The sequence below is a fragment of the Gobio gobio genome (genome assembly GCF_949357685.1).
Source record: "Gobio gobio genome assembly, chromosome: 18".
Taxonomy (NCBI): Eukaryota; Metazoa; Chordata; class Actinopteri; order Cypriniformes; family Gobionidae; genus Gobio; species Gobio gobio.
In genome coordinates, this window is record NC_137111.1 from 33,245,212 (window position 1) to 33,272,810 (window position 27,599).

Below are 27,599 nucleotides of genomic sequence, written 5' to 3' on the forward strand. Positions count from 1 at the left end.
ATGTATGTTGTATCTATGTATCTATGTATGTTGTATCTATGTATGTTGTATGTATCTATGTATGTTGTATGTATCTATGTATGTTGTATGTATCTATGTATGTTGTATCTATGTATGTTGTATCTATGTATGTTGTATCTATGTATGTTGTTTGTATCTATGTATGTTGTATCTATGCATGTTGTTTGTATCTATGTATGTTGTATCTATGTATGTTGTTTGTATCTATGTATGTTGTATCTATGTATCTATGTATGTTGTATCTATGTATGTATCTATGTATGTTGTATCTATGTATGTATCTATGTATGTATCTATGTATGTATCTATGTATCTATCTATGTATCTATCTATGTATCTATCTATGTATCTATCTATGTATCTATCTATGTATCTATCTATGTATCTATCTATGTATCTATCTATCTATCTATCTATCTATCTATCTATCCATCTATCCATCTATCCATCTATCTATCTATCTATCTATCTATCTATCTATCTATCTATCCATCCATCCATCCATCCATCCATCCGCCTGGAGAGATAAATATACTCTAGCATAATACTACATTTCTCCTTCATACTGAATTGATACTCTAAAGCCAATGATATGAATTTTAAATATTACATTTACATTTCAAGGGGATAATCATTAATCATTTTGAAGTTTGTGGTCCCTGCAGATTACACAATTATCTCTCACCTGTAATCCAGGATACGTGTGAAGAATACGTCCTTGACAGCCAGTTCGGAGACACAAAATTATGCAGGCCGAGGGCATACAGGCCAATCTCAAAGGCACACAGATGCAGGTTGCGGTGGGGCCCTTGGTGGCCTCCACTGGCAGAGGGTTGAGTGAAAATGGAGGTAGAGCTGTTTCCTCCAGCTTTAATCAGCACAGTCTTGGCCAGCTCAAAGTAAAAATGGGCAGCTGCCTCAGATGGCTGGTTGGGCACGTGTGGAGCATGGCATTCAGGCCGGCGGCCTTTATACCTAGAAAAAGAGAGAGAGACGATGTGTCATAAATTGCAGACATAGAGGAACAGAGAATTTGTGCTCATTCTATAGTAAAACAACTGATTCAGTAGATGAACAACTACTAAATTAGAGATTTAGTTGTGTTTGTTGAGGGCTCAAAAAGAGATGCTGATGTACAAGCACCTAAAAACGAGACCAAACCCTCATAAGGGGCAATGAGGGTAAAAAAGACAAAGGTTTGTCTCACCTGCTGGTGTCAGTACTCTTGGCTCTGGCTCCTCCTCCAGCTCTGCGTGAGCCGCTGGATGAAGATGAGCCCAGTGAATCAGAGGAAGAGCTGCTAATGCTGTCACTGTCCTGGCCTCTCCCCCAGGACGCAGCAGTCCAACCCCCTCGAAGTGGGCGTCGACTAAGAGTAGGAGAGCTGTCTGAAGTGGTCTCTGGAGCACTGCTGTCAATGCTTGCCATGCCTGAGAAAACACGTCAGAAAGAACATGCCATTTTTATACTCTCAAATTTCTCTTTGAAGAGTTAAAAAGAATATATGCAAATGAATACATTACATTTGGAAGTAATTACAAATAATATATATAAAAAACTATAAAAAAAAAGGCTAATGGGTGAATTGATTATCTTTGCATTGGTCTATGACCTTTTGACATAAAAATGAAGCGCACAAGTGCTGCATCAAATAATTTCTTCTATCTGTCCAATTAACAAACCCACTGTCGCTTACCAGTGTGTTTCTTTTTCTGCCGTACAGGTGATCCCCAGCAGCGTGTGCCGTATGCCCCACGGCCCCCCAGTGCCAGACGACTGGGCACGGTGCCCTCAGGCTTGAAGGGTGCAGCTTCGCTCTGCTGCTCACAGGACGTCGTCTGCGCACCCTCTGCCAAAAAAAGAATTATATAAAAACTGTTTTAACTAGGTCGCTACAAAGTCCACAAGGACAATAACATTTCAGTAGTGAATTTCCCTCTGAAATTGAAGTGTCTACCCACAACACTTTGGTGGATGTGGTTCACCTTGATCTCTGCTGTCAGAGATGCCCTCTCCCGTTGCGGTGTTCTGAACTCCGCCAGCCGCTAAACCTCCCTGCTGCCCCGCTGCTCCCCCGCCGCTCACGCCCTGCACAGCAGCTGATGTTGCTGAAGGGGTGTGCTTTGACACTCCGCCCGTGGCTCCGCTGGCACCATGGTTGGTGTGTTTAGATGGGCTCTTTTGGCTGCTGGTAGCTGGTTTGCTAGAGTAAAACGAGCTCAGAGTCTGAGGCTTATGGGTCTGGCTCTCACGGTCAAGGAGTTTGTCCAGAATCTACACAAGGATGAAACCAAACATAATTACAATTTACTGCATTTCAAACATGGCTTATGCTTCTTCACAAAAGTGTTATTTGAGTGTTTAAATATGGATGCTAAGTAAAGTAAAATACTAAAATGAAAAAAATATGAAACTGTCATATCACAATTTCACAGTTTTACTGCATAATCAGACCCCAAACTTTTGAACACTAGATTTCAGTCCTCATACTATGCTATCATAAGGCTTCAGAAGACTATGTATTATAGATGATGTATATTAGATAAATAACTCCAAAACACTTGCCTTTTTAAGCTTGCTTTGGTCATCTTTATAGGTGATCATTAGTGCTAGAGCCAAGTCTCCTTTTTCTCTCCGTGTACCTTCACATAGCAGAGGATGCTCTGCCTCACTGACTGTTGTCTTCATACCTGATTAAAAAAAAAGTAAGAGAAAAGGAGAGACAATTGAACCACAGAGAGAAAGAATATCTTTAACAACACATACAGTATTCGTTCTGGTTGGTTTTGTGTTTTTTCACATAAATTGACTCTTACCAAGAGCTGCAACAGCAGCCTCAAATCCCAGCTCCTCATCACCAGGCATTTCATTGTTACGGTTCCGGCTAGGAGGTCGAGAGCCCGTGGGAGAAACCACTGCAACAGGCAAGTGATAGGAAGAAATATGAAAAATGAGCATGGGGATTTTGGGAGCACTTTTTTTTAAATGGTTGGAAAAGGTAGATGTGTGACTTACCAGGGGTGCAGAGTACGTCAAATATGAAACTCGCCAGCATGAGAGGCAGAACTGGCCGATAGTCACAGAAGTTTCCATCACGGAGCTGCTCCGCTCGGTCCCTTATGGAAGTCATTTCTACAAGACCCAGAGGAATCTTCTTTAGGAGAGCCACCACCTCTGACTCCTGATATGCCAGCTTCACCTAACACAGGAGCATAGTGGTTTAGAATTCTGGGACACAAAATACTCCTCCGCCCATCTTTGAAAACAGGCATCATTTTTTTAATTTGTGGTTTGTGTTGTTATATTGTGTGTTAATATAAGTACTCAAATCTCTGTACTTCAACTTCAACTTTATTTATTTATAATGTATGAATACATAAATGTAAAGTAAATACTTTTATACCACTAACATACAAGAATACAGATAGCATTAAAAAATTGCATTGAAAATAACCACTGATATTACGGACTTCCTATTTTGACAAAAAAAGGACAAATCCCTAACAACAATCCCTATATCGTTGTACTAGATGATCACCAGATTTATGAGCTTAATGTCTGCTTTACCTCCAGAGCTTTAGTAGAAGCCGGTGGTCTCTGCAGCTCCAGGGAGAACATGCCAGTGTTGAAGGCCAGGTTATGGAGCTCCAGCCTTTCACTCAACACAGTCAGCAGAAAAGCTACTTTAGACAGGGTGTTAGTGGCCACCTGCGTCTGTTTAGTGGTCGACACCTTACTCTTTTTACCCTAAACAAGACGAGGAGAGATTCAAAGGTGGCCATCAGTATGATTGTATGTCACAGCTGAAACCTCTGGTAAAGCAATGAAAAAGTGTATTTCGTTACCTTTGTCTGTGGTTGCTCCACCTTCAGGTCGGGCGGATTAGACAGAAGATCTCGAGCAAGTTCAACAGCCAGTCGGCAAGCGTCATTACTGTAGCCGTGAGCGTAGAGAGCCTCAGCACAGGCAAACAGTATCTGCAAAACACCATTATACCATTAAAACATTTGTTTAAATTATGTGCAATTAAATTGGAATGAAAATTTAAAACAAATAATTTTAAAAAAGATTGCGGTCAAGAGACTATATTTATAAAATGGATAGTTCCAATACTTGATTTAACAGAAGCCTTTCTAACAGAAGCTATTAGCAGATGCACAGTATGTGCAATGTTTGAGTACTTTATGGGGGGACAAAAATATTCACCTCCATCCTGCCCTCCTGCTCCAGAGGTTTAATCCCAGCAAAGATGTCTGGCTCTTCCTCGTGGTTGCCATCTGCAACCCCTCTATCCGCTCCCTCTTCTGAGGCAGCGCTAAGATAGTAGGCTTGATAGTCATCTTCACCCACAGCATCTGCGCCTGCTGCAGCCTCAGCCGCCTGAGGTCCTGGGGCCCCTGAAGCTCCGCTTCCATCTCCCTCTCTGCGGCCCCTCTGAGCCTTGCTGGGGAGTGACGCACAGGGCTGAGCATCGTCTACAGGGTCCTCATCTCCTCCGGTCTCATCCAGGTCTGCCTCCACCTCTTTCTCCATAGCTACCACTACCGGGGTTGCAATGGAGCCCTCCTTTGAAAAGCAGGCATGGGCATCAGCCACATGTTTAGTCTCAAAGGCACGCTCTTTTGAAACGTTACTGCTGCTGTATTTGAGTGGCTCACGGAGCAACGGACTGGGTGAAGGCAACATCTCGGGAGGAGGAGGAAGGAAATCGAAGGTGTTGCAGGCCTCCGCCCCGAGCGCCAGGCTGGAGCCATCATCCAGACTCAGCTCTGCCATGTCAGGCTCTAGAGAGCTGTCCTCACTGCTGGTTCGCCGCTTTGCGCCAGGGTGCTTCCCACTGACACCACTCGAACTTCCACACGAGCCCTTGTTGCTCTGAGTTAGCTTGGCCTTACTACCAGCTGATGGGGAGGAGCTGCTGGCTTTATACATGCCTTTACTTCCCTCCTGAAGCGAGAGAGAGACCCGGCCACCCAGACAAACCAGCACGCCTCCAGTGTTCACGCCAGACACTCCTTTCCTCTTGCTCACAATGGTCTCTTTAGGGCGGACAGCCACCTCCTGCTGGGGAAGATGGGAGTTGCTCCTTGACTTATGTTCAGAGGAAGTACCTTCTGATGTTCCACTGCGAGATCCTTCTCCTGATTCCCCGCTGGTCCCAGCTTTAATGCCCCGCTGCTGCTGCACTGCCCTGGCCCAACAAAATGAGGCGATTTTCTTATCTGCGCTGCAATAGGTGATGCCAGGTAAAGGGTAGGCCACTTCCCAGTTGAAGTAGCAGCTCTCAACAGCTGGTTTGAATCCCTGGAAGAGTTTGTCCAGAGACTTGCGGTGCTGCCCTCGTTTTACTATCTCTATTACCTTCAGGTGCCACTGCTTCAGCTGGGCGGCAAGCTCCAAGCGCCTGAGGAGTCACAAAAAGGGAAAAACATTACTTTACCTTAAGTGATGACAAATACAGCCACAAATCTTTAATTTGAGGAATTCTAGATCAACAAAACATAAGAATCACTAGTTCTTTAGAGCTGAACCAGCTGTACTAACTTGCTCACCTCTGGGGACTCATGGTAGGGTCTAGAACTGCAAGTCTCCATAAGACAACCATCTCATCACACATACTTGCACATGCATGTGCCGCAACCTCTGTTTGCCCATTACTGCGACCTGTGTGCCCGCTGGCACTGCTGTGAGAGGCGGATGTCCTCACACTATACCACCAACCAATGATCTGGAGGAAGAACAAAAATAGCAGTAGAGTATCATTAGAATAATCCGATATTAAGCATATACAGTCAACAACAAAGTATTTAATTTCCTTCTGAAATAAACATTTTAAAATAAAATGTTTGAATGCAGGCACAAATGTGACAAGTGTTTGCAACAGAATGATGCAATTTTGTACACTTGAAACTGTCACCCTGTGTTGTAAACTGTGGCCGAGTCAGGTTTGGTACCTGTTCGTGGGTGAGACACTGTTCGGTGAGAATCTCTAACAAAGGCGCAGCATTGCTGTCTCTCCTCTTAAACATCTCTCTGACGATGGACAGAAGGTTCCAGATGCCCTCTGGCTCTCTACCTCGCAGGGGCCTCAATAGACAAGCCCATTCAGCAGCTGCCGGAGGCTCAGTGGACGACAGGTACATAGAGTTCACATCACTGAGAACAACAAGCGACAAAATGAACAGTTAGTTATGTTTGTGGTCCCTGTAATATACTAAAGAAGTTTTATATAAAAGAATTTATCATTATTGATTTGTTTTCAAATGGCCATCATTTTAATACTGTATAAAACAAGTCTCACCAAGTAGTTTTAAATTGTATTTATTTATATGTATTGATAATAAATCAGCATATTTTAATAATTTCTGAAGGATCATCTGACACAGACTATGTAAAGACTGGAGTAATGGTCGATGAAAATTCAGCTTTGTATCACAGAAACAAAATATATTTTAATATATTAAAGGGTTAGTTCACCCAAAAATGAAAATTCTGTCATTAATTACTCACCCTCATGTCGTTCGACACCCGTAAGACCTCCGTTCTTCTTCGGAACACAAATGAAGATATTTTTGTTGAAAGCTGATGGCTGAGAAAGGCTTCAGATAGGCCTCCATTGGCATTCAGTACACTTATACTCCCAAGACCCATAAAAGGCACTTAAAACGTCGCTACAAAGTCCATCTCACCACAGTGACTCTACAATAATTTTACGATGCGACGACAATAGTTTTTGTGCGCAAAAAAAATCAAAATAACGACTTTATTCAACCTCTTCTTGTCTTCCGTGTATGCCTCCACGACGCATGCGCGAGAATATGACGTAGCGCCGGGGTTCGGGAATCCATGAAATGCACACTTTAACCCCATTTTGAGAACTACGCCGAGACCTAAAGCACGATCAATGTAGAATTCAACAGCTTAGATACGCGCGTCTTCCTCTGCTTGTAAACAAATCGCTTCTGGGTCATGTATCCGAACGCCGGATCTGCGTCATATTCTCGCACATGCGTCGTGGAGGCACACACGGAAGACAAGAACAAGTTGGATAAAGGTGTTATTTAGATTTTTTTTTTGCGCACAAAAACTTTTGTCGTCGCATCGTAAAAATTATTGGAGAGTCACTGTGGTGACATGGACTTTGTAGCGACGTTTTAAGTGCCTTTTATGGGTCTTGGGAGTGTAAATGTACTGAATGCCAATGGAGGCCTATCTAAAGCCTTTCCCAGCCATCAGCTTTCAACAAAAATATCTTCATTTGTGTTCCGAAGATGAACGGAGGTCTTACGGGTGTCGAACGACATGAGGGTGAGTAATTAATGGCAGAATTTTCATTTTTGGATGGACCCTATAAATATTTTTTATAAAATAAATTCAGGCTTTATTAGCATAAAAGACTACTTTCAAAAACAGTAAACCCCTCAAAACCAGCTCAACTATGCCTGGTTGGGAAACACTGATTCAGAATACAGATGACAACAGGAAACTCTGCTACACTGTAGGTAGTAACAGTCTGGTTGCCTTTACCTAAACACAACCGGTGAAGGGCCACAGAACTTGTGCAGGGTCTTCTTTATGTTGTCACTGAGGGTGGACTCATCTAGATACCAGGTGCTCTGGTCAGAGGCTGAAGGGCCAGCAGTAGGATCTGTTGAATCAATCGTCAAAAAATAAAAATTAGGATTTACAAGGTCTGCATATCTTCACAGAAAATTAGAAATTCAACAAAAAAAAAAAATTAAATTGCGGTTTGTAGGTCAGTCCATACCCGGGGCTCCACACACAGTGTTAATAGCGGTAGACTGGGAGGAAAGAAGCTCATCCAAAAGACGCTGAGCTGTCGGCAAGATCTACAGATACAAAACAGCGTATCACAATAAAGCCAGAAATGTATTTAACACCAGAGACAAATTATCAGATAATTATATTTAAACAATAATTCAAATGTTTGTAAAAATATTAATGCTATATACACATGTAGATTATGATGGCATAATACAGAGTCTCTTTGAAAAAATATAAAACATTAGCATTTACCACTTAAATATTATTGGTAATTATTTTCAGCCTCATATCAAAATCACACCAAAGCCATGACCACAGAACTGTGATACAAACCAAACCGTGATAAATCTGAGCCGTCACACCCTAATATGGACAATGAGGCCACTGTGTGCACTTCATCACAGTTATTTAGAGCTGTGCAAAGACACTTTAGAGTTCAGAGAAGCCAAGGGCAACAAGACCATCTCAATTTATGAGAACAAATAAAAAAAATGCATGCCTCACCTGCTGTGGGAGTTCACTGATGAGGTATTGTGCAAACTTCTGGAGTTGATCCCGCTGTAATCTGGACAGGGACTCTGACACAGGTGCTCGAAGACACACCGCAGAAGCCTATAGCCAAACACAAGCCAAGAGTCACTGATATTTGAAGCGGGCCGACATGCATAACTGAAATTAAGAGAACAGGCTGCTCATTAGCAAACACTCTGTGCATTTCTAATGTGTCTGGAGGCTTTGATGCCTTCAGGTGGCTGTGCCAGTGTGTCGTCACCTAGCACTCTCTCTCCACCATGAGCAGAAAACCCCTCATTTGCAATTTGCCCATACATAATATATGAGCTCCAGATAGACATGCTTTGAGCCGATCAGAGCTAATTCTCTCTTTAGCTCATAGTGAGATTATTAAAGGGAATGCAGGATGTCCCGTGGGGGAAGCATTGTGAACTACTGGAGTGAAATGTGTTGGCTGTGTTTGGGAGATGGAGGACGGGGAGAGAGAAGGATGGATGAAGGACAGACCTGGAGCACTGCACTGAGGAGGATAAGGAGGACGGAAACGTTTAGGATTCCTGGACAACACAACCCAGAATGACTGAGTCCTGGATTAGCCACGTGGCTGAAAGTCTAACTATGAGAGACCACGTACTCCCACACACAAGATCAACGGACCCTTCAGACATTTCACACAAAATGTATATTAACTTTTCAATCTTCTTGATGCCAATCCTTATCCCTCCCAAAATATAAAAGGGATACATATTTTAATCATTAAAAACCTATTAATTAAGTGGGAGAACGACGCAAATGTTATAATAGTAAAAATATAAACTAAAACATAAGGCCTTCCTGTGGCTCAAACAGAAGATCATGGCAATTAAACTGTAGCACTATGGTTTAAATCCCAGGGAATGCATGAATTTAAAAATAAATATATGTATAGCTTAAAGGGTTAGTTCACTCAAAAATGAAAATTCTGTTATTAATTACTCACCCTCATATCATTCCAAACCCGCAAGACCTTCGTTCATCTTCGGAAAACAAATGAAGATATTTTTGATGAAATCCAAGAGCTCTCTGACCCCTCCATAGACAGCTATTTAATTAACACTTTTAAAATTCCAGAAATGTAGTCAAAACATTGTTAAAATAGTCCATGTGACTCCAGTGGGTCAACCTTACTTTTATGAAGCGACGAGAATACTTTTTGTGCATAAAAAACAAACAAAAATAACGATTTTACTCAAATTCTTCACCTCTGTGTCAGTCTCCTATGCTGTTGACGTAGTAAATACAGTGCAGCGTTATTGGGTTACGTTAGAGCTCCGTCAGAACCCTGGCTTACCATTAGCCGATGCTGTTCACGTGAGCACTTCGACGGAGTTGATGCATGTGATGCTGACGTAGCAGCTGGCCAACATAAACTGCATAGAAGACTGACATAGACGTGAAGAAATTGTTGAATAAAGTCGTTATTTTTGTTAGTTTTTTTGCGCACGGCAAGTATTCTCATTGCTTCATAAAATTAAGGTGGAACCACTGGAGTCACATGGACTATTTTAACAATGTCTTTCCTACATTTCTGGGTCTTGAAAGTGTTAATTAAATAACGGTCTATGGAGGGGTCAGAGAGCTCTTGGATTTCATCAAACATATCTTCATTTGTGTTCTAAAAATGAACAATGGTCTTATGGGTTTGAAACGACATGAGTAATGTGAGTAATTAATGATAGAATTTCCATTTTTGGGTAAACTAACCCTTTAAATTTAATGTAAGTCACTTTGGATAAATGCACCTGCCAAATGCTTATAAATAAAATGCAGCTTTTTATGTTTTTATTGTTATACATACATAATTGTACTAAAGCCAAAGTAAATAAATATATTACATTGAAAAATATAAATATTAAAATATCAAGCATTTCTTCAACTTATTGTATTTGTACCGCAATACATATTGACTTTAAACAGCTGTACAGAAAGAGGAAGGAATTTCAAATTTGGTAAAAAAAAAATTCAGGGACCACCTAGCACCTCTTCTGCAGATTCCAAACCCCTCATACAATCTGACCATTATGGCAGTGTTCTTCCTGCAATATTAAATGGCTTGTTCTTGCAATATTTGACAATTCAAGTAAATGGCAAATGTGAAAGTCACGAAAAACTGGCTAAAAGACAGCATTCCAGCAAAAGGTCCCCGTAATTACCCTGGTGGTTACTATTCCAAAGCAGTTTAGGGAAAATTATGTTCATTTTGGTCAACATTAGGACCCTTTATAATGTTTTCAAATCAGGTCAGCTAAAATGTTTTTTAATCTAAGTTGTAATCAGCATAATTAGTATGGGGAGATGTATTGATGCAATTTGAGCTGTGAGGACAGTCTGACAGCTCACTACATGTGAAAAAAACGCACAAGCCCACTCAAGTAGTTAAAGGGCACAGCGATGATGCAGAATGAGAGGTCTAATGACTGCCACACAAAGTTTATCGCTGGTGCATGCCTCTCTAGCCACTATATATACGATATTATAATCCAGTAGTATCAATGACTGTTTGAGTCTATCTTTCTTGATGTCATGTTCTGCTAAGGATTTTGAAAAAGTCTGCAAGAAATGCATTATACTTTGTGACAATCTCTGCGATACTGTCGAGTAGGTGGGTTAAATGTCAAGCCTGAAGCATTTGAACTTCAGGCTGTGATGTGAGAAAGTGATAGGTAACCTCATCAGTCACCAGCCTCAACACAAAGGAGCAAATGAAGAGATTCTGCAGCAAAACTACGATTTACTGAAATTCTGTGGCTGATAAAGGTCTCATAGCATAGCAGAACTAAGAAAATGGTTTATTCAATTCTCACAATAGCAGAATAGACACTAGAGCTGTATGCAACAAGATGGTAAGTGCATTCAAATGAAACGCTCTCAAAGCTTTTTTGCCAAGAAACGGTTTTATGATAAGAGACACCTAAACTACATGGGCAAGTTTCATTTTGCAAACACTACCTAAAGAGTTTAATTCTCATCCTTTTTCATTTACTTTTCCAAAATTAAAGCATTATATACAAATAAATGAAATGGAGTTCTGGCGACAGCTATAAGAAACTAAACGGGGAATTGTGTATTTGATATGTACAACAAAACCAAACCACGCAAGAAACGTTTATGCAAAATAAGTTTGTTATAATTTCCCCTAACGGCAGTAAACAGAAGACAAAGCTCACATGCAAATGCTAAACGCCACCCACGGCCCGGGCCGCCGGGTCTATCTGACTGTGGCAGGCCCTCCTACGGGGGAGTGGGATATCACAGCAGTGCAGATCCTTCCCTCCACCCTCCTGACTCCACAGGGAGGCATCAAACCTAATCAAAAGCTTCTCAGTGCTCTCACGCCCACGGTCACTGCGCACTGATAGAAACTCAGAGACACATCGTGCATGTGTTGTACGTGAAATCTTCCCCACAGATATGTCCATCTGAACCAGGCCATTGTGTGTATTAAAATTCCTGTGTATATGTTGTTTTGAGAGACAATGAGAACTGTTGCCCTTTTTTATGCATTCATTTTTTCTAACCTTAAGGGAACAATGCAACAAATGGAGTTGCAGTGTTAGTTCATAAACAGTCACATTCAAATATGATTTTCTATTTAATGCTCTATATTTTGCCCTAAACCAAATTCCAGTCTAAACATAAAAGGTCATCTCAGTAATTACACTTTACTTTAAAAAAAAATATCAGAAATACCAGAAAAAAATGTCTTTGTTTTCTGCATCTGTGGGTTTTTTCAAATATTTCACCAATGAAAAGTATTAAAGGTCGTGTTCTTCGTGATCCAATTTTTCAAACTTTAGTTAGTGTGTAATGTTGCTGTTAGAGCATAAATAATACCTGTAAAATTAAAAAAGCTCAAAGTTCAATGCCAAGCGAGATATTTTATTCCCTATTTTATTCAGAAGTTCCCTTTCAAAGCCTACAGCGAACGGCCGTTTTGTACTACATCCCTGTACATCCTGCTTTAATTACGTCAGTAGAACAGTTTGTTGACTAACCTCCACCCACAAGAATACGCGAAAAAGGGGGCGTGGTCTTGTTGCTCCCGCGTTGAGAAGAGGAAGTGTTGCGTTTGTATAGTTTGTTTGTCGCCATGTCATCGAGACGCTGTTATCCCGGAGTCAAATCACCGTTGTTTGGCTTTCCCAGGGAAGCTGTACTTAGAGATCATTGAGCGGATGCATCTCCGTTATGGTAAGAGGCGTGACCTTTCAACGTGCGCTCTGCGTGCCCTAAGCTGCTGTCGAATCACAACACGGGAACCGCTGGCACAATCAGAACTCGTTACGTATTTCTGAAGGAGGGACTTCATAGAAAAAGGAAATTCTCAGGCCGTTTTTAGGACAGTGAAAACAGCGGTATACAGATAAGTAAATTGTGTGAAAAATACTTTTTTTACACACAAAACATGAACACATGTTATATTGCACACTGTAAACACAATCAAAGCTTCAAAAAAAACACGGGACCTTTAAAAAGCGTCTAAACCTCGCAACTCTATTGGACCCTCAAACTGTTGATCATAACTCCATCTCCTCCCAGCCTCTATCGTGAATAAAGTGTTGCATGCAGTTTGGACCATCTCTGCTTGTTTGCAATGCAAAAGGAAATAAAGAACTGGTTCTTTGAATAAAGTACAGCATTTTCTTTACTCAAGAAACGCTATATAAAAGGCTAATGTTTTAAGTATTTAAGGAGCGGAGAAGAGCATCTTAGTCCAGAATTTGTTGTCAAATTATAGTACCGTGCGTAGCACTTCATCTTCAATAACATGAAGACGAAAAACATGTGTGCAAAATTCTCTGAAATTCCCTGGTCAAAAACCTCGCAACACAATTTAAGCTTTAATTTGGTAAAATGTTAATAATACTATTACACATGTGTCTGACCATATATAAAGCCACTATATCAAATTTTACAATGCAGTATTTATTATAAGATTTTCGACCGACAACGACGATATATATTTTCAGATTTGCTAAAAATTACATTTAACATTGATATTAAATGAATCAAATAAATGTAAAAATAGGCTAAATAAAGCATGTGCAATTAAATATCCCATTTTAAAAAAAAACTAATATCATACAATAAATTATACAGATATACAATGTATCCCAGGACAATGTGTGCATCTACAATCTCTTACATTGTGAATCCTGAAGAGGCAGAGGGCCACAACATGAGCACACCATTTGGCTCCTGCTCCACAGGTGCAGCTGCAGGAAGTGATGCGGCAGCGGTCAAACATTACAGCCACATTGTAGGCTCCTTTTGATTGGCCGGCCTGGGGCGACACTACTGTGGCACTGAGGTGGAAACCTGTTTAAGAGAACAAAAGCATGTCAGTCTTTTTTAACACACTTTAACACAAAACTAGTTCACATTCTCCTCACACTGAGGATAAAAACGTCCTAATTATCAGGGAGTCTGTTTAATGTCTTTTGCTTTGTTTTTAGAGGGATTATTCTGAAAACATATTTTCACCTGAAGCAAGGAGGTATTTCAAAAATGTTGGGAAACATTAATGTTTAAAAGGCTGAGGGAGTTTAGTGACTGTTAGACTGAATGATATAAAAGCAAATGAACTGTACACAGTCCATACAGGAAATGAAAGACATCTGAGATGGAAAGAGAGAAAGAAAGAGAGTCCAAATGTGTGCGTGGAGTGTCGAGTGCAGGAGGTTGGCCGAAAGCTTTTACCACTGGACAGCGGCCAGCACTCCTCTGGCCAGTAAGAGCAGAGGTGGGGGTGGTGGTTGGTTTCAGCTTATAGCTCCTGTTCCAAATTCAACGGGCCTCCTCAAGCCAAATCTACTACACTGCCTCTTTTTTTTCGTTCAGTCTACCTGTCGGTGCCAAAAGCACCCCTCTATTCCTTTATTCCTGACCCACATTCTCCTGTCAGCTGTGCCTGATAAAACAAAAGGCCCAAAGATTTCATAATCAATCTTGATTAAAACATTGTATAGAACAGGGTCTTTCTTTAATTAAGAAAACAGCTCCATAAGCCAATAGGCACATCATAACTGCAACTGTCACTGGGTTGTCAGTTACACGTCATGAAAGAATATCATATTAGTATTAGTGATATTATAGTATTTACAGTCATGGTAAACTTAATCTCTGATTAAACTGATAATTTACCTCACATGAACCACAAGTTAAGTGACTGAATGGGTCTATCTGACTCATATCCCAGTGGGCAAAGGAGCAATGTTTGTTGAATCGACTAATAGGTCTGTAACAACAAAGGAGTTTGGGCATGTCGTGAAAAGGCTGATCCTTGAAGCTTATGGTCTTTTTAGCACTGTATTCTCACTATGAGGTTAAACACAGTGCAAAGGGAAGAGTTTTGGAAGCACTTCCCGTTTAGGTGCAGCTGTTCTGTGTCAGACCGTTCTGGCTCCACTCTGTTGGAGTGACTGAAAACATTTGACTTGGCCTTGACGGGCAGTTAGGAGGTCAGTGTGGTGAGTTGTCACTGATTGGCCAGGGCGGTTAGAGGAGGATGGTGTTTTTAATGGTCTTTTCACTATCATATAATTGATCATAAATCTGCTACCACAATGTAAACAGAAAGCAGGGAGTGAAACTCACATAAATCAGAACCACCAAACACACTGAGCGGTCAAAATGCAACCAAAAACCTTAAGTATGCTTCTGAGGAACAAGCTAGTTGGATTTTTACCCTCTCGAAAGTTAAAGAGATAGAAATGAAATTTATCTCATGATTTACTCACCCTCAAGCCATCCTAGGTGTATATGACTTTCTTACGTCATGTAACTCAGTTTACTCTTTTAGCGCAATTTGACTTCTGACGATAGTTATTTTAGGCTATAAAAATTTAAATATGGATATTTTTCATACAAAACGCATCGCTTCGCTTCAAAAGGCCTTTATTAACCCCCTGGAGATGTGTGGAGTAGTTTTAGAATGGATGGATGTGCTTTTTTGACCTTCAAAAACTCATTTACCATTCACTGCCATTATAAAGCTTGGAAGAGCCAGGGTTTTTATATTTATATATATAACAGTAAAAACAGTCAGGGTTTTTTTATATATATATATATATATATATATATAAATATAATATATATATATATAAAAACCCTGACTGTTTTCGTCTGAAAAAAGAAAGTCATATACACCTAGGATGGCTTGATGGTGAGTAAATTATGGGATAATTAAAATTTTTGGGTGAACTATCCCTTTAAGATGTTTAAACAGCAAGATCACTATTATTATTAGAGCTACTGACACATCTTACCTGGAAGTATCTGACTCATTTAATAACACATTTCTAATCTTGAGTGTTTTTTTAAAGACCAATGATGATATTCAGAGAGCAAGGTGACCAATATATTGTTATATAAAATGTAACTGCTTTGTATGTCTCAATGTTCATTAGCAAACAAACGAAGATCTCAAATATCCAAAATGACATATCCCTACCTATATAAACATCTGTTCAAAAGACTGGAGTAATTACTGCAGAATATTCAGCTTTGCCATCACAGGAATAAATTGCATACAATATATTTAAAAAGTTATTTTAACTTGTAATATTTCACAATATTACCGTTTTTACTGTATTTTTGATCAAATAAATGCAGCCTAGACTTTCTGCATTTAAGAGACTTTCATAAAAAAATCTTACAGACCCCAACATTTGAACGATAGTGTATACCGACTCATCACTAATCCCTATAGAGTTTTTTTTAGCCTTTTGAAAAGTTGTCTATGGGCAGTTTAAACGCTGTGAATCGGCACGCAGGCAGACCCTTGGAGGAAGTGTGCGTGTGGAAGGCTAGGTCAGGCTTGGGCCAGCTGCATCATGACTTCCCTCTGCTGCTGTATTGCCCACTGCCTCCAACAACAGCATTCATTCACACAGCCTGAGCTCAAACCACTTACACATACCCTCAGCCTTATGTCCCATGCCTCTGATTCTCTCTCGGGCTATTTGAAGACTTGGCATTGAACATGTACAGAGAGCACATCAGAGCCAAAGATGGCTCTAAACCAAAGAGCGGCTTATTTAGGATGCAATTTTAAGATTAGTATCCTAAAAAAAACAATTAAGATTTATGTGAGAAGTGTGCATCAAAGCAATTCACCTAAAGGGACTTTACGACCAGTTTGGTCAAAAGCCAGGCACTTATGACACGGTAAACGCTTCTGATGGATGTGTGGGATGTCTTTGATTTCTCACCTATCTGCAGAGGGTCTTTCACAGCTCTCACCCTATAGAGCTGCTCACCACGCTGGAACTCATCAGGGCTGCCATTGGCCAAACAAGAGTATAATCTGCACAAAAAGAAAGGAAATGTAAATCAAACAGAGCAGTCAACAGGTCATACTATAAATCTTATAGGGCATTCTGGTAATCTGGTTAAGCATAAAGTTAAAGTTAAAGCACACGTATTAAAAACCAAAAGCTGATAATATATTAGCGGTTACAAGGTCTGTGGGCTTTTACCTGATATCCTCTTCGTTCTCTGGAAAGCTCCAGTAGGCGATCCGCAATTGAAGCTGCTCAGGAACGGGAGGATAGACTTTTTCCACCACTTCGAAAGGAATATGGAATGCCACCTGCTTGGCTGATAGCTCCACCAAAGGGATGACTTGTCCATCTAAGAAAGGAAGTGACATCGGAGTTACGGTTTCTGCTTCAGATAAGCTACATACTCAAAGAATTAATGACATTAATGGGTATAGCAGCAATCTGAAGGCCTGTTCACACAAAGTGTGAAAGTTCTGTGCAATAAACATTTTAATTTGAATGAACAGCTGTTAAAGCGTCTGTTCAGAACGACAAACAGCCACACACATTTAATTCAGTGCAACTTGCCATTTCTGAGCGAAAACGGTTTCAAAGTAAAACAAATACACCAAATAGCGTGGTCACATGCACAGAGCTGTTGCTGTTATTTAAAACTATGATTTGGTGGCGCTCATGAACAGAATATTTTGCTAAGCGACAGTAAATAGCAGAGGAAGAATCCAGAACCCAAATAAATCTGACCAAATTCTCATGCCGAACATTCGTGTTGGCGTGAACAGCCCTTAAGATGGCTAGATCAGTAGGTTGATAAAAATCACTACTTTCCGGTCACAGCCACTCTGCATTAAACAATCACAAATGCTTGGCATCTCTGTCGAATAGTTGAACAATAGTCACACAGATGGCTGCAGTTCAAATGACTTATTTTGAAATGGAGGGAACAGGACTGATAAGTGAGGTTCAAGACCTCAGGCAACCTATTTTGTTCCTAAACCAGACAGTTCATATGCACACAAAGCTAAATAGAGAGAAACGGGACAGCTGCCAACAGGGTCTAAATGCTGTCCGCTGAGAAGGGGTGGGGGGGGGTTCCAGTATCCTGCAGGGTCCTGGATTTAAGTCACTAATTTCCTCCAGACAATGATAAGAGTGGCCAGGCATTAAGAATGAAAAATACTCAGACTAAAAAAAAAAACTCCTTAAAGAGCATCTGTGCCTACAGCCTAAAGTAAACTCAACCACAGGTTTCAGAGACAGCACATATAATATAACTTTTCTATATTGAGCTGCAAGGCTGTAGTGACATACTTATCTCATAAGATATTAGCAAGATCCATCTGAAATGAACACCAACATCAGGTCATTATCATAACAGAGCTTTAGGCAATGTCACTGTAATCCACTGCACTCGGTCACCTTAGAGACGGATCTCACATTACATTCACACAGACACTGCACTGATACGCTGTCGCTATACAACTGCAGCATGAAGCCAAATCAAGCCATACTACTACGTTGTTTATATATTATATTGTGACTCCACTGCATTTTGTGCCTAAAAGCAACTTTGACTAGTATACTGGCACAGCCTCAACGGTCTTACTGTTTTTATAAAAGGGTTAATTAATACATAATAAAAACATTAAAGACACAAACTTGCACAAAATAATTTGTAAATTATGCAAAAAGTGCATTAAAAGATTTTTCAGTGACTCTTCTCAGGTTACATGTAGGGATGTGCACAACAGCTAATTTCATTACCATTTAAATGGAAATTTAGCAACCAACCAGTCGACAAGTCTGCCTCCCGGAGACAATCTGTACATGCAATCCATTTTAAATGGACTACTTAAACAATGAACAGTCAAATCCCACACTGAATGCCGCTAAAAATAGGTCCGATACATGCAATGTGCTTGCCTTGCATTATGATTGTATATATTAAACTTGTGTTCACTTAAGCAACGTTAGCCATTATAGACACACTTATTCAAATTGTCTGAAACAAGCAGTGCAGGACCAATAAGTTCAAACCCAATAGCCCATTAAACAGATTTCCTCAAAATAAAAGTTAGTCCACATAAGTCAGCACAGTAAGGTATAGACTCTTTTTGCAGACTGACGCCTTTTAATGGTCACAACATCGTAAAACCTACTAAGTTTTTTATATTTTCTTTCTTTTATGTTATTAGAACACTATATTTTGTAAGAAACGAGGGGGTTTCTAATACAGCATCTATGGGAGTGACAGTCAAGTTGACGTTTTTCTCTCTTCCGACTGCCGTGATCAGCCTCGCTCTATTTTTTTCCTCTTTTTGAAAGTCATGAAAACACTATTGTAACGTTTTTCTTTTGATATCGGAGCAAATGGGAACACAAAAAATATATTTAAATGTAGTCTCTCATTCACTGCTATAGAAATTTACCCAACTACGACGACTTCTGAGAAACCCGGAAATATGAAAAGGGTCTATAGTTGTTCATCACCATGGCAACCACTTCCATGTCCAGGTTCGTTCATGAATCCTGAAAAGTGAAGCCAAAGTGTCGCGATCACCCCCAGGTGGCTGGAATGCAGGTCATAAACCCTGCCCTCTCCATGAAATGTAATGGGATATTGATTATGTGGGAATGCGGGCGGGACCTTGATATTGCGGCTCCACTTCGCGTTCACTACTGTGGAGACTCTGGCTCCAAGTTGCTACTGCGCAGACTCGAGACCCAAGATGTCAGCACCATATTTGGACACTGGTGGCTTTACTTACATCAATGGAAGAGAGTGAAGGGGCGTCTTTTTTTACGTCTATGGTTTGAACGCGCTTCTCGTGTATGAAAAGTATCTGTACACATGACGGGCAGCCTGGTCAGTAAAAGCCTGGCTTGTACTGACTACTATACAATATTTAAGTGTATTCTCTTCATTAGAACGTTGATATAGAAACTTCCAGTGTCAAGTAAGTTTCATTCATAATGTCCCGCCTTTAATCCAATATAAAATGTCATACCGTATTGACCCTCATAAACAGTAGTATAACAAGCCTATAAGCGAGTTTAATTGTTATATAGCCTACTAGTTTGAAATGACATAGAAGAAAACAGAAAAGTTGAGTGTATGCTTTCAAAATACTCCCTCACCATGCTCATTTTCCGAGCTGACATTTCTCTGAATCCAGCGCAAGTGAAAACCAATGCATTCAAAATGTGGTAAAATTACATTTTAAATCAATTTAATTTAGATTTTGTTTTGTTGCAGATATACACTATTCAAAATAATATATTCATTTCAAGCTGTACACTCTAAAAAATGCTAAGTTAAAAATAACCCAAGTTGGGTTGAAAATGGACTAACCCAGCAATTGGGTTGTTTTAACCAAGCATTTGGGTTGTTTTAACCCAGTGGTTGGGTTAAACGTTTGCTGAAAACAACCCAATCGCTGTGTTAAAACAACCCAATTGCTGGGTTAAAACAACCCAATTGCTGGGTTAGTCCATTTTCAACCCAACTTGGGTTATTTTTAACCCAGCATTTTTTAGAGTGTAACATTAACATGACGGTAACTTAAAACAAAGCTTTTTATATTATATTATTATGATTTAATGGAGTTCACGTCACTGAAAACAACAGATATGAGCTGCATTTTATTGATCATAAGCTAATTTCAAAATCAAAGACCGCAATAGGAGAGAGCGCGGCACCAGCACTGGTAAGACCAGTTTCTTTACCTTTAATGAATATGATTGTATGTTGAGCACCTACGACTAAAATTAAAGGTTCAGTTCATATAACTGACTGACAAAATTGTATACATGAGGATGCAGTGCATCATCAATGCATTGTGATATCGGAATGAACCGAATCGATGACATGATAATCGTAATCGAAGCCGAACTGTGAGACCAGTGTAGGTTCACACACTTAACCAATGAGTAAATCATTCATTCACTCAAGATTTGTGAGTTCAGTGTTGGACAGATCAGATGTTTTAACTAGTTATAAAAATAAACAAAAGAATCGGTTCAAATAAGTCATTAGGTCACAAATCGGACATTAGTGGAAGAATCCCGGCTGTTGGGACAATGCAAAATATTTTTTTTAAGTGAAAAGGTTTATTGAAAGGGTGGTTTATGTCAGCTGCACATGTGGAACACTTGTCAGAGAAGTGGAAACCCAGCGGCAATACAGGGAGAAAAAAAAAATCTTTGAACGCGCCACGTGGAACAAGGATTCGGTCTTCCGACCTTTTATCATTGTGTCAGTTCAGTTGATTTAAATTCATGTGTGAGGGAGTAAGAGCTAAAGCCGGGTGCACACTGTACAATTTTGGCCACGATTTAGCCGTCGGACAAATCGTGCAAATCCTAAAAGATTCCTCTGATCCTAGGTTAAAATCTGAAGTCTTTGATCGTTAGTTTGACATGTTCACCGGCAGCCGATTAATGACCGCTGCGATCAAATTTGACCTCAGACAAATTCTGGCAGTGTCAGAAGATTTGGCGCACAATCCTGCAGTGTGACTTCTCCTTAGCCTGGATGCCAGCCGAATTTAGCCCCACCCACAACATTTGAGTTGTGGAGCAACTATGCCCGAACAGGAGCTGTTCGGACCAATCAAATTTTCAGGGCAGGCTTTATACGATGATGGACAAATGATAAACTGTAACGTAAGCATTCACGTCACTAAAGAGCACTTGGGTTGAATTCGTTCTAATCCTAAACGGAGAACTTGTTCATATATGCATTCACCTTTACGATTTCTCTCAAAAATGATGATCGTGTTGGTAAGTACTCTGTGTATCCTTAAATTCTTTTTACAACACCGACAAAGATCGTTTACACTCATCTTCTTCTACTTATTCCAGCGTGCGTGCAGTTGAGTTCTGTTGACAACTATGTGTTGCTCCGTTGCTCTGATTGGTTGTAGGTCTATCCAATTGAGGTCTTTCCTGGTTCGGTTGAAACACGCCCCATTATCACAGCCCAATGGAGCAGTATCAGACTCATATTCTGACTAGAATTGAGTATGACGACGTAAGGCTAAATTCTCCTACGACGACCGTCAAATTATCTTCGTTTTTCAAGACAAACTATAACCAAAATGAGCGCTTGAGATTTCTTTGTAGCCACCATTTCAATCCCGCGTGTAATGCAGCTCACTGTCAACTAACGTGTCATTGATTGATGATATAAAACTCCGGACAAGTTCTTGCGTGCGCCTTGACTATCGTACAGTCTGACATTAATGACAACTTAGTTCGTACAGTCTGACAAGCAACAATCGTGAAGGACTATTATAAAATCGCAGTGAGCACTCGGCTTAAGATGGTTCTTAGTTTGAAGACAGAGAGAGAGTGCGTGTGCATTCTCTTTCTCAGACAGTTAACATGCGCCCTATCAAAAGCGCAGAAGTCATCTACATCACTCATAAATCACAATAACTGATCAAAAAGCATTGGTGGGTCAAAAATTTGTTTTGGCAGTCGCCGAAATTTTCAAGGCAGGAAAAACCCTGGATTGTCTGTTTTTGAATGGATGAGTAGTTTGACCGATTCAATGACTTGCTCAGGTTCATTCTGGGGAAGAGAAAAAAAAAAAAAGAAAAAAAAAGGAGTTTGAAGATTCTTTTTTTTCCACAATTACTTTTAGAACTTTTTTTTCTTTGGGAAGCAAAATTTGTGAACTGGCAATATTGTGTCTACAAAGTAAGTTGTTTAATATAAAATAAGGCATTGTATAAAAGCAATAAAGCTCCTCAATTTCAAAATTCTTTATATATTTATCTGATTTCTTACGAAGGAAAACCAGCAGGTCTGACCATCAAGACCGTCAAGTTAAGCAATGTTTTATCTATGGGTTACATGAATCACCCTTAAAGGGTAACTAAACCCTAAACCAACTTTTTTTAGTAAATGATCTGCAAGACTGGGGCTTTATTAGTGCTGTTCTCATTGAGTCGAGTAAATGTTTTGACATTTGGGTATAAAGTGTTTTAATTCAATAATAGATGGTGTAAAACCCTCTGAGTGCTGCCCTCTTAAGGTTGAACGGTGGCTACTGCAGTTGAATTTTCCTATTGGACGTTGTAGGTCATCGTGACGTAGGATGGTTCTTCCAACGGCTCACTATCCGCGCCCCTGGCACGAGCTCACCACGCCCTCAGAAATGTTTTCCCCAATCACATCACATGATGAGAACAGCTTCACTCCAGTATGAACTCTCATGTTACATGAAGTAGAAATATTATGAATGAAACTTACTTGACACTTGCTTTAACATTGTAATGAAGAAAATGCCGTTAAATAATGCAGTTGTCAGTACACGTCAGGCTTTTCTTGCGATATTATTGCCGCCCGTCATGTGTACAGATAAAAACTATTAACTATTAATAGTCAAACTATTAACTTGATATTAACTTCTCAAAAAGAGGATGCAAATTTATTGACAACCTGCAACTTGTCTACCTACAACCTGGTGTTTCGGCTGTCAAGCAAAGCATTGAAATATGTGTCATGGTCAAATAGTAGAAGCAAACCACACCATTACCAGCCACCCACATAATCTAAAACCAACCGGCAAAAGATGAGACGCTAAACTACTTTGGCGATGAATTACCCAGACCACAAGTAGATACAAGAATACGTTACAGACAGACAGTGGGAGTCATAGAGACAACGACTTCACAGGGGACAGGTGACTCATTAAAAGTGCTGCCAATAAACAGCTGCTCAGCAACAATATGTGCATAAGTGTGAGTAGGATCCCAATGAATCAGGTGGCACACTCATAGCCAGTCTTGGCTGACTAAACCATGGTGACCAACAGAAAAGAAGTTAACACAGGCTGCGAGACAGCTTTGTCTTTTGTGGGGCAGTGAATAGGTGAGACAGTCTCTTGAGCGATCTGCCGTCCCACTGCTCCAAACCCTACCGCCTGCTGCCCAACAACCAGAGAACAAAGACACCCGACTCACAGAGTGCTATATAAACAGCCACGTCTGAGCGATTGTGTTCCCCCAGTTCCAGTGCCAAGAAAACGGGCACGTGAAACACCTCTGATTTACTTTGAACAGATTCGGATAAAAAACAGGGGGGATTTGGCGTCTCAAACTGGGCCGTGCAAGATCAGCAGCATTATGCAGATTGATCAAATGTGGCTTTTTTTGTTTAACCACAATCCTCTGCTCTGAGGCAGTGACCTGCACAAGACAAAGCTCTTTTTACAGCCCTCTGCTGCTCAACTCCACCCAACCCCCCACAACACTTACTCACTCTCAATCTAAACACCACACAGGCCTTCTTTTCCAAACCCTCTTAACTCATCCAACAAATGCTCCATGCTCTGCAGCAGCACAGATCTCTCCCTTCACAACTGACGACTCTCTTGACACATGCACAGCTCAGGGCCTTTGGTGAGACGGAGTTTCAGCAGTTTATATAACTAATACAGAGTGACTGACCAAATGCAACTCAAAGTTGTGTCAAACATGACTTTAACACATCGCAGTTGTGATGCAAAGATCTAGAGATAAAAAAGTGAATGGTAAAACATAGACAAACCTGAGTTAAACCAGAACTAAAAAGTAAAATAAAAAAATAAAGGGACAGTTCATCCAAATATAAATTGTCATCTTTTACTCACCCTCATGTTGTTTCAAGCCTGTATGACTTTCTTCTGCGGAACACAAAAGAAGATATTTTGAAGAATGTTGGGGTTCAAACAACCCTTTGACTTTCATGGTATAGGGGGAAAAACAGACATTTTTGAAAATATCTTATTTTAGTTCACAAAACAAATTAAGTCATACAGGGTTGGAAAGACAATTTTGATTTTCGGGGGAACTATCCCTTTAGGTTTACTATTGTCTTCCGACATTTAACTCACCTGTGATCTTCAAGTCTACATTGACTCACATTGAAAACAATTAAAAATACATGAATGTTTTATTAGCGTATAACAGATCTAAAAGACACCTTTTAAGAAATTATAACAGGAAAAAAAAACCGCATTAAATACTGCTGTAACACATTTAGTAAAAGACAGGCAAAATCTCTCTTTTTCTGCTTAGTTTAAATCACTTTTGGTATTTCATAATATCTTACATATTTTAAAACAACAACTGCATGACTCTGCAATTTGTTAACAGATGACATGCATCTTAAAGAAACATTTTCACGTGCATATTTTACAAATAAATCTCCATCGTGTCTGAAAGTCACTATGGACTCACTTTAATAAATCATTGCAACAAATCAATTCATCCCTACATGCAAAGTATAAATGTGCTGCAGTACTACAGGTTTCATGAAAATACTGTTGTGGTTTTAGTTGCCATGTAATGATGAACAATTAAATTATATTAGAGGGCCTTTTTACCACACTGCACCCTATTATAGAAAACAGCATTTGATTCATAAATTTAAGACGCTTGACATGTTGACAGGCCAGCTGACATTTCCAGATAAACAATGTAACACAAAGATGGGACACATTATATATTATATATATCCTGACTCCACAAATGGTATTTAATGTGCATTCTTGATCAAGAATTAGTCAAAAATAACTCATATTTCAATATCAAATTGTTCAAATAGGGCCATGTATGGAGGCACAGTTTTACTTGGTAGTTCTGAACATGCAGGTCACGTGACAGTATTATCCATAAGTTGAATACTACTTCCTAAGGTCAAAAGTGCAGCCATGCCAAGGAACGGTGAGCTCAGGTTACAATGACAGCACATAAAGCATTTCACAGGACACAAAGACAATATTCCATTACCTTTAATCTTCACGGTGGGTGAATTTGGGCCGGCAGACTGTTTCCTCCATCCTCTCCAGTTCTGGCAGAGGCTTTCCGCCTCAGATATGAATGAGCACAGGGAGTCCTCCTCAAAACGGTCCGAATCTTCAAAGGAGAACCTCTCTCCGTCTTCCCACTCAGCGAACATTAGTTCCATCACATCCGCTGTGTGGAAGCTTCAACTGAAAGCTTCAACTGAACGTGCCTCTACGTTTCTGTTGTTTTGAGAAAATGACACTCGCTCAGGGGGAGGGGAAACTCACACTCAACCCAAACACCCTACGAAGTCCCTCAAGAAAGCCTGTTTCTCTTTAAAAATAAAAATAAAGGTATATTTAGGTTGTCAAACAGAGCACTTGCACATCACTGCGGTGCAGTTAAGTGGAGTTAATCCATGCTTTTAGACCCCAATTGCTGAAGACGCTTAGGGGTCTAGTTCTTGAAAAAAGTGACAACCCATAGCTAAAGAATAACTAAACGTATATGCTTGTGAGTTTTTCCCCTATACAAGTGGTGTCTTACATCGTCAAGTGTGGACTTAAAGGACAAAACACTCCAGATATGTATCGTTATTATTGGACCTTTATTGAGGTTTAAATCTTATGAAATAAGAATTTGAAATCAATAAGCCCCTTCTCGGTGTAGTATTCAAACTACATAGCAAGTGATGTTATTTGACAGCGTGAACTGTAGTGACTCACTTGCATGTAAACATGTTAGCATGAGTTCTTTTCACTCAAATGTTAATTTAAACCCCCCTCTCCTCTGTCCTATCAGCTGAGCCTCGAGTCCAACAACAGCTCTACGGCTAACAAAACAAGAGAGCGGTGAAGAAAAACAGGTTCCCGAGTACACCTAGTGACCCTCTGCGGGGTTATTTCCCTTAAATAAGGGCATAATGCAGTAGTAAACCTGTGTTAACCCAAAACAACCCAGGTACGGTTGTTTTTTATTTCGACCGAGGTAGCTCTGCTAACTCCGATAGGCTAGTCGGTTAGCCTGCTAGCGTTCCGGCTAGCCCGAAATCCCAAACATTTCGAAAACTGTCAAAATAAGCGCTGACACGACCTGTGCTTATGTCCCTACAATTAACCAGACAGAATAACACTGTTTTGATGTTTTGGCACAAAAACCTTGGTCCCTAATCCGAGTCTTGTCGATCCACAGATTACCCAAAACAAACAACCGGCCAGTGCTTTTATCTCAGCATTGTGCCTCAATGTGGGTTTAAGGAAAAATCAGACGACTAAAATTCAGATTTGACCCCTCGACCGAGACAGACGTCCATCCGTGGAAAACACATTTGTCTTTATGCCACTTCTAGCTGCCTCATATGTCTTCTCCTTTGTGTGTAAAAGCTTGTCATCCGCTTGTCTTCATGTGCCACCGGCCGGTTCTTTCCTATTTCTCCGTTTCTAAGCAGCCAGCGCTCTCTGGATCCAAAATGTCTTTAAAAGCTGACAATTTGAAGTCGAGATCCCCTTGTTCTTTCTGTCCTGTCCCCCTCTCCTCTCCTCTGCTCTGCTCGGGAAGATGAAGATGGCTCTCCAGCATCAGCTGATCCGCACTTCCGCTCGACATTAAAGCCAGACAAACACTAGTCTCTCGTTAAAGCGTTTTGCATTGATAAATTACACGGCAATTATTTGTTCTTAAGTATGTAAGTTTAGTAATAAATCATAAATCATTTATAATGCATTTCCACTGTTTAACTTACCGTAATAGGTAAGTGTCAACAAATGGATATTGCGCAACAGATTGTCATGGTCCGATTGACAGTCTTGGACTGTGTGATTTGGGACATTAGCTTTCATTAAAAATCAAATAGGCTACCGTAATAACAATGAACGAATGCTTGATACTGACTTGGATAGAGCTTATTTGAGCATTGCAACAATTCACGTTGTTGTGTTGGTAACTTGGTATCACACAAATAGTGCATTTTTATCCTTATTTTTTATTTATTTATTATTAGTGTTGTTGTTATTATTATTGTTGTTATTAATATTAATTTGGTGCCATCCAAATTGCAGGTTAATATGATTACAATTTACAACATGCTAAGTGAATTTATATATATATATATACATACATATATATATATATATACATATATATATACATATATATATATATACATATACATATATATACATAT

The 27,599-nt window shown here is 40.0% G+C and overlaps 1 protein-coding gene across 6 annotated transcripts in view; it reads right to left on the reverse strand.

Moving 5' to 3' along the window:
• Positions 1 to 26,959, reverse strand: part of zswim8 (zinc finger, SWIM-type containing 8) — a 39,952-nt gene extending 12,993 nt beyond the window's left edge. For 4 of the 6 annotated variants that reach the window (XR_013818496.1, XR_013818497.1, XM_079843667.1 and 1 more), the window contains exons 1-20: positions 25,421 to 26,959; positions 24,280 to 24,312; positions 16,839 to 16,992; positions 16,572 to 16,666; positions 13,505 to 13,677; positions 8,311 to 8,418; positions 7,790 to 7,871; positions 7,549 to 7,669; positions 5,976 to 6,177; positions 5,574 to 5,749; positions 4,228 to 5,425; positions 3,867 to 3,998; positions 3,589 to 3,768; positions 3,037 to 3,220; positions 2,838 to 2,936; positions 2,587 to 2,711; positions 2,007 to 2,295; positions 1,718 to 1,870; positions 1,229 to 1,451; positions 707 to 996 (exon numbers count right to left, since the gene is read on the reverse strand). Coding sequence is in view for 4 of the 6 variants with exons in the window: in XM_079843667.1 (XP_079699793.1) it covers positions 707 to 996; positions 1,229 to 1,451; positions 1,718 to 1,870; positions 2,007 to 2,295; positions 2,587 to 2,711; positions 2,838 to 2,936; positions 3,037 to 3,220; positions 3,589 to 3,768; positions 3,867 to 3,998; positions 4,228 to 5,425; positions 5,574 to 5,749; positions 5,976 to 6,177; positions 7,549 to 7,669; positions 7,790 to 7,871; positions 8,311 to 8,418; positions 13,505 to 13,677; positions 16,572 to 16,666; positions 16,839 to 16,992; positions 24,280 to 24,312; positions 25,421 to 25,598 (4,195 nt within the window). In the remaining 2 variants the exon portion in view is untranslated. The remainder of the gene's footprint in view (positions 1 to 706; positions 997 to 1,228; positions 1,452 to 1,717; positions 1,871 to 2,006; positions 2,296 to 2,586; positions 2,712 to 2,837; positions 2,937 to 3,036; positions 3,221 to 3,588; positions 3,769 to 3,866; positions 3,999 to 4,227; positions 5,426 to 5,573; positions 5,750 to 5,975; positions 6,178 to 7,548; positions 7,670 to 7,789; positions 7,872 to 8,310; positions 8,419 to 13,504; positions 13,678 to 16,571; positions 16,667 to 16,838; positions 16,993 to 24,279; positions 24,313 to 25,420) is intronic. The other 2 variants (XM_079843668.1, XM_079843666.1) reach the window with 1 other exon arrangement.
• Between the last annotated feature and the right edge of the window lie 640 nt (positions 26,960 to 27,599).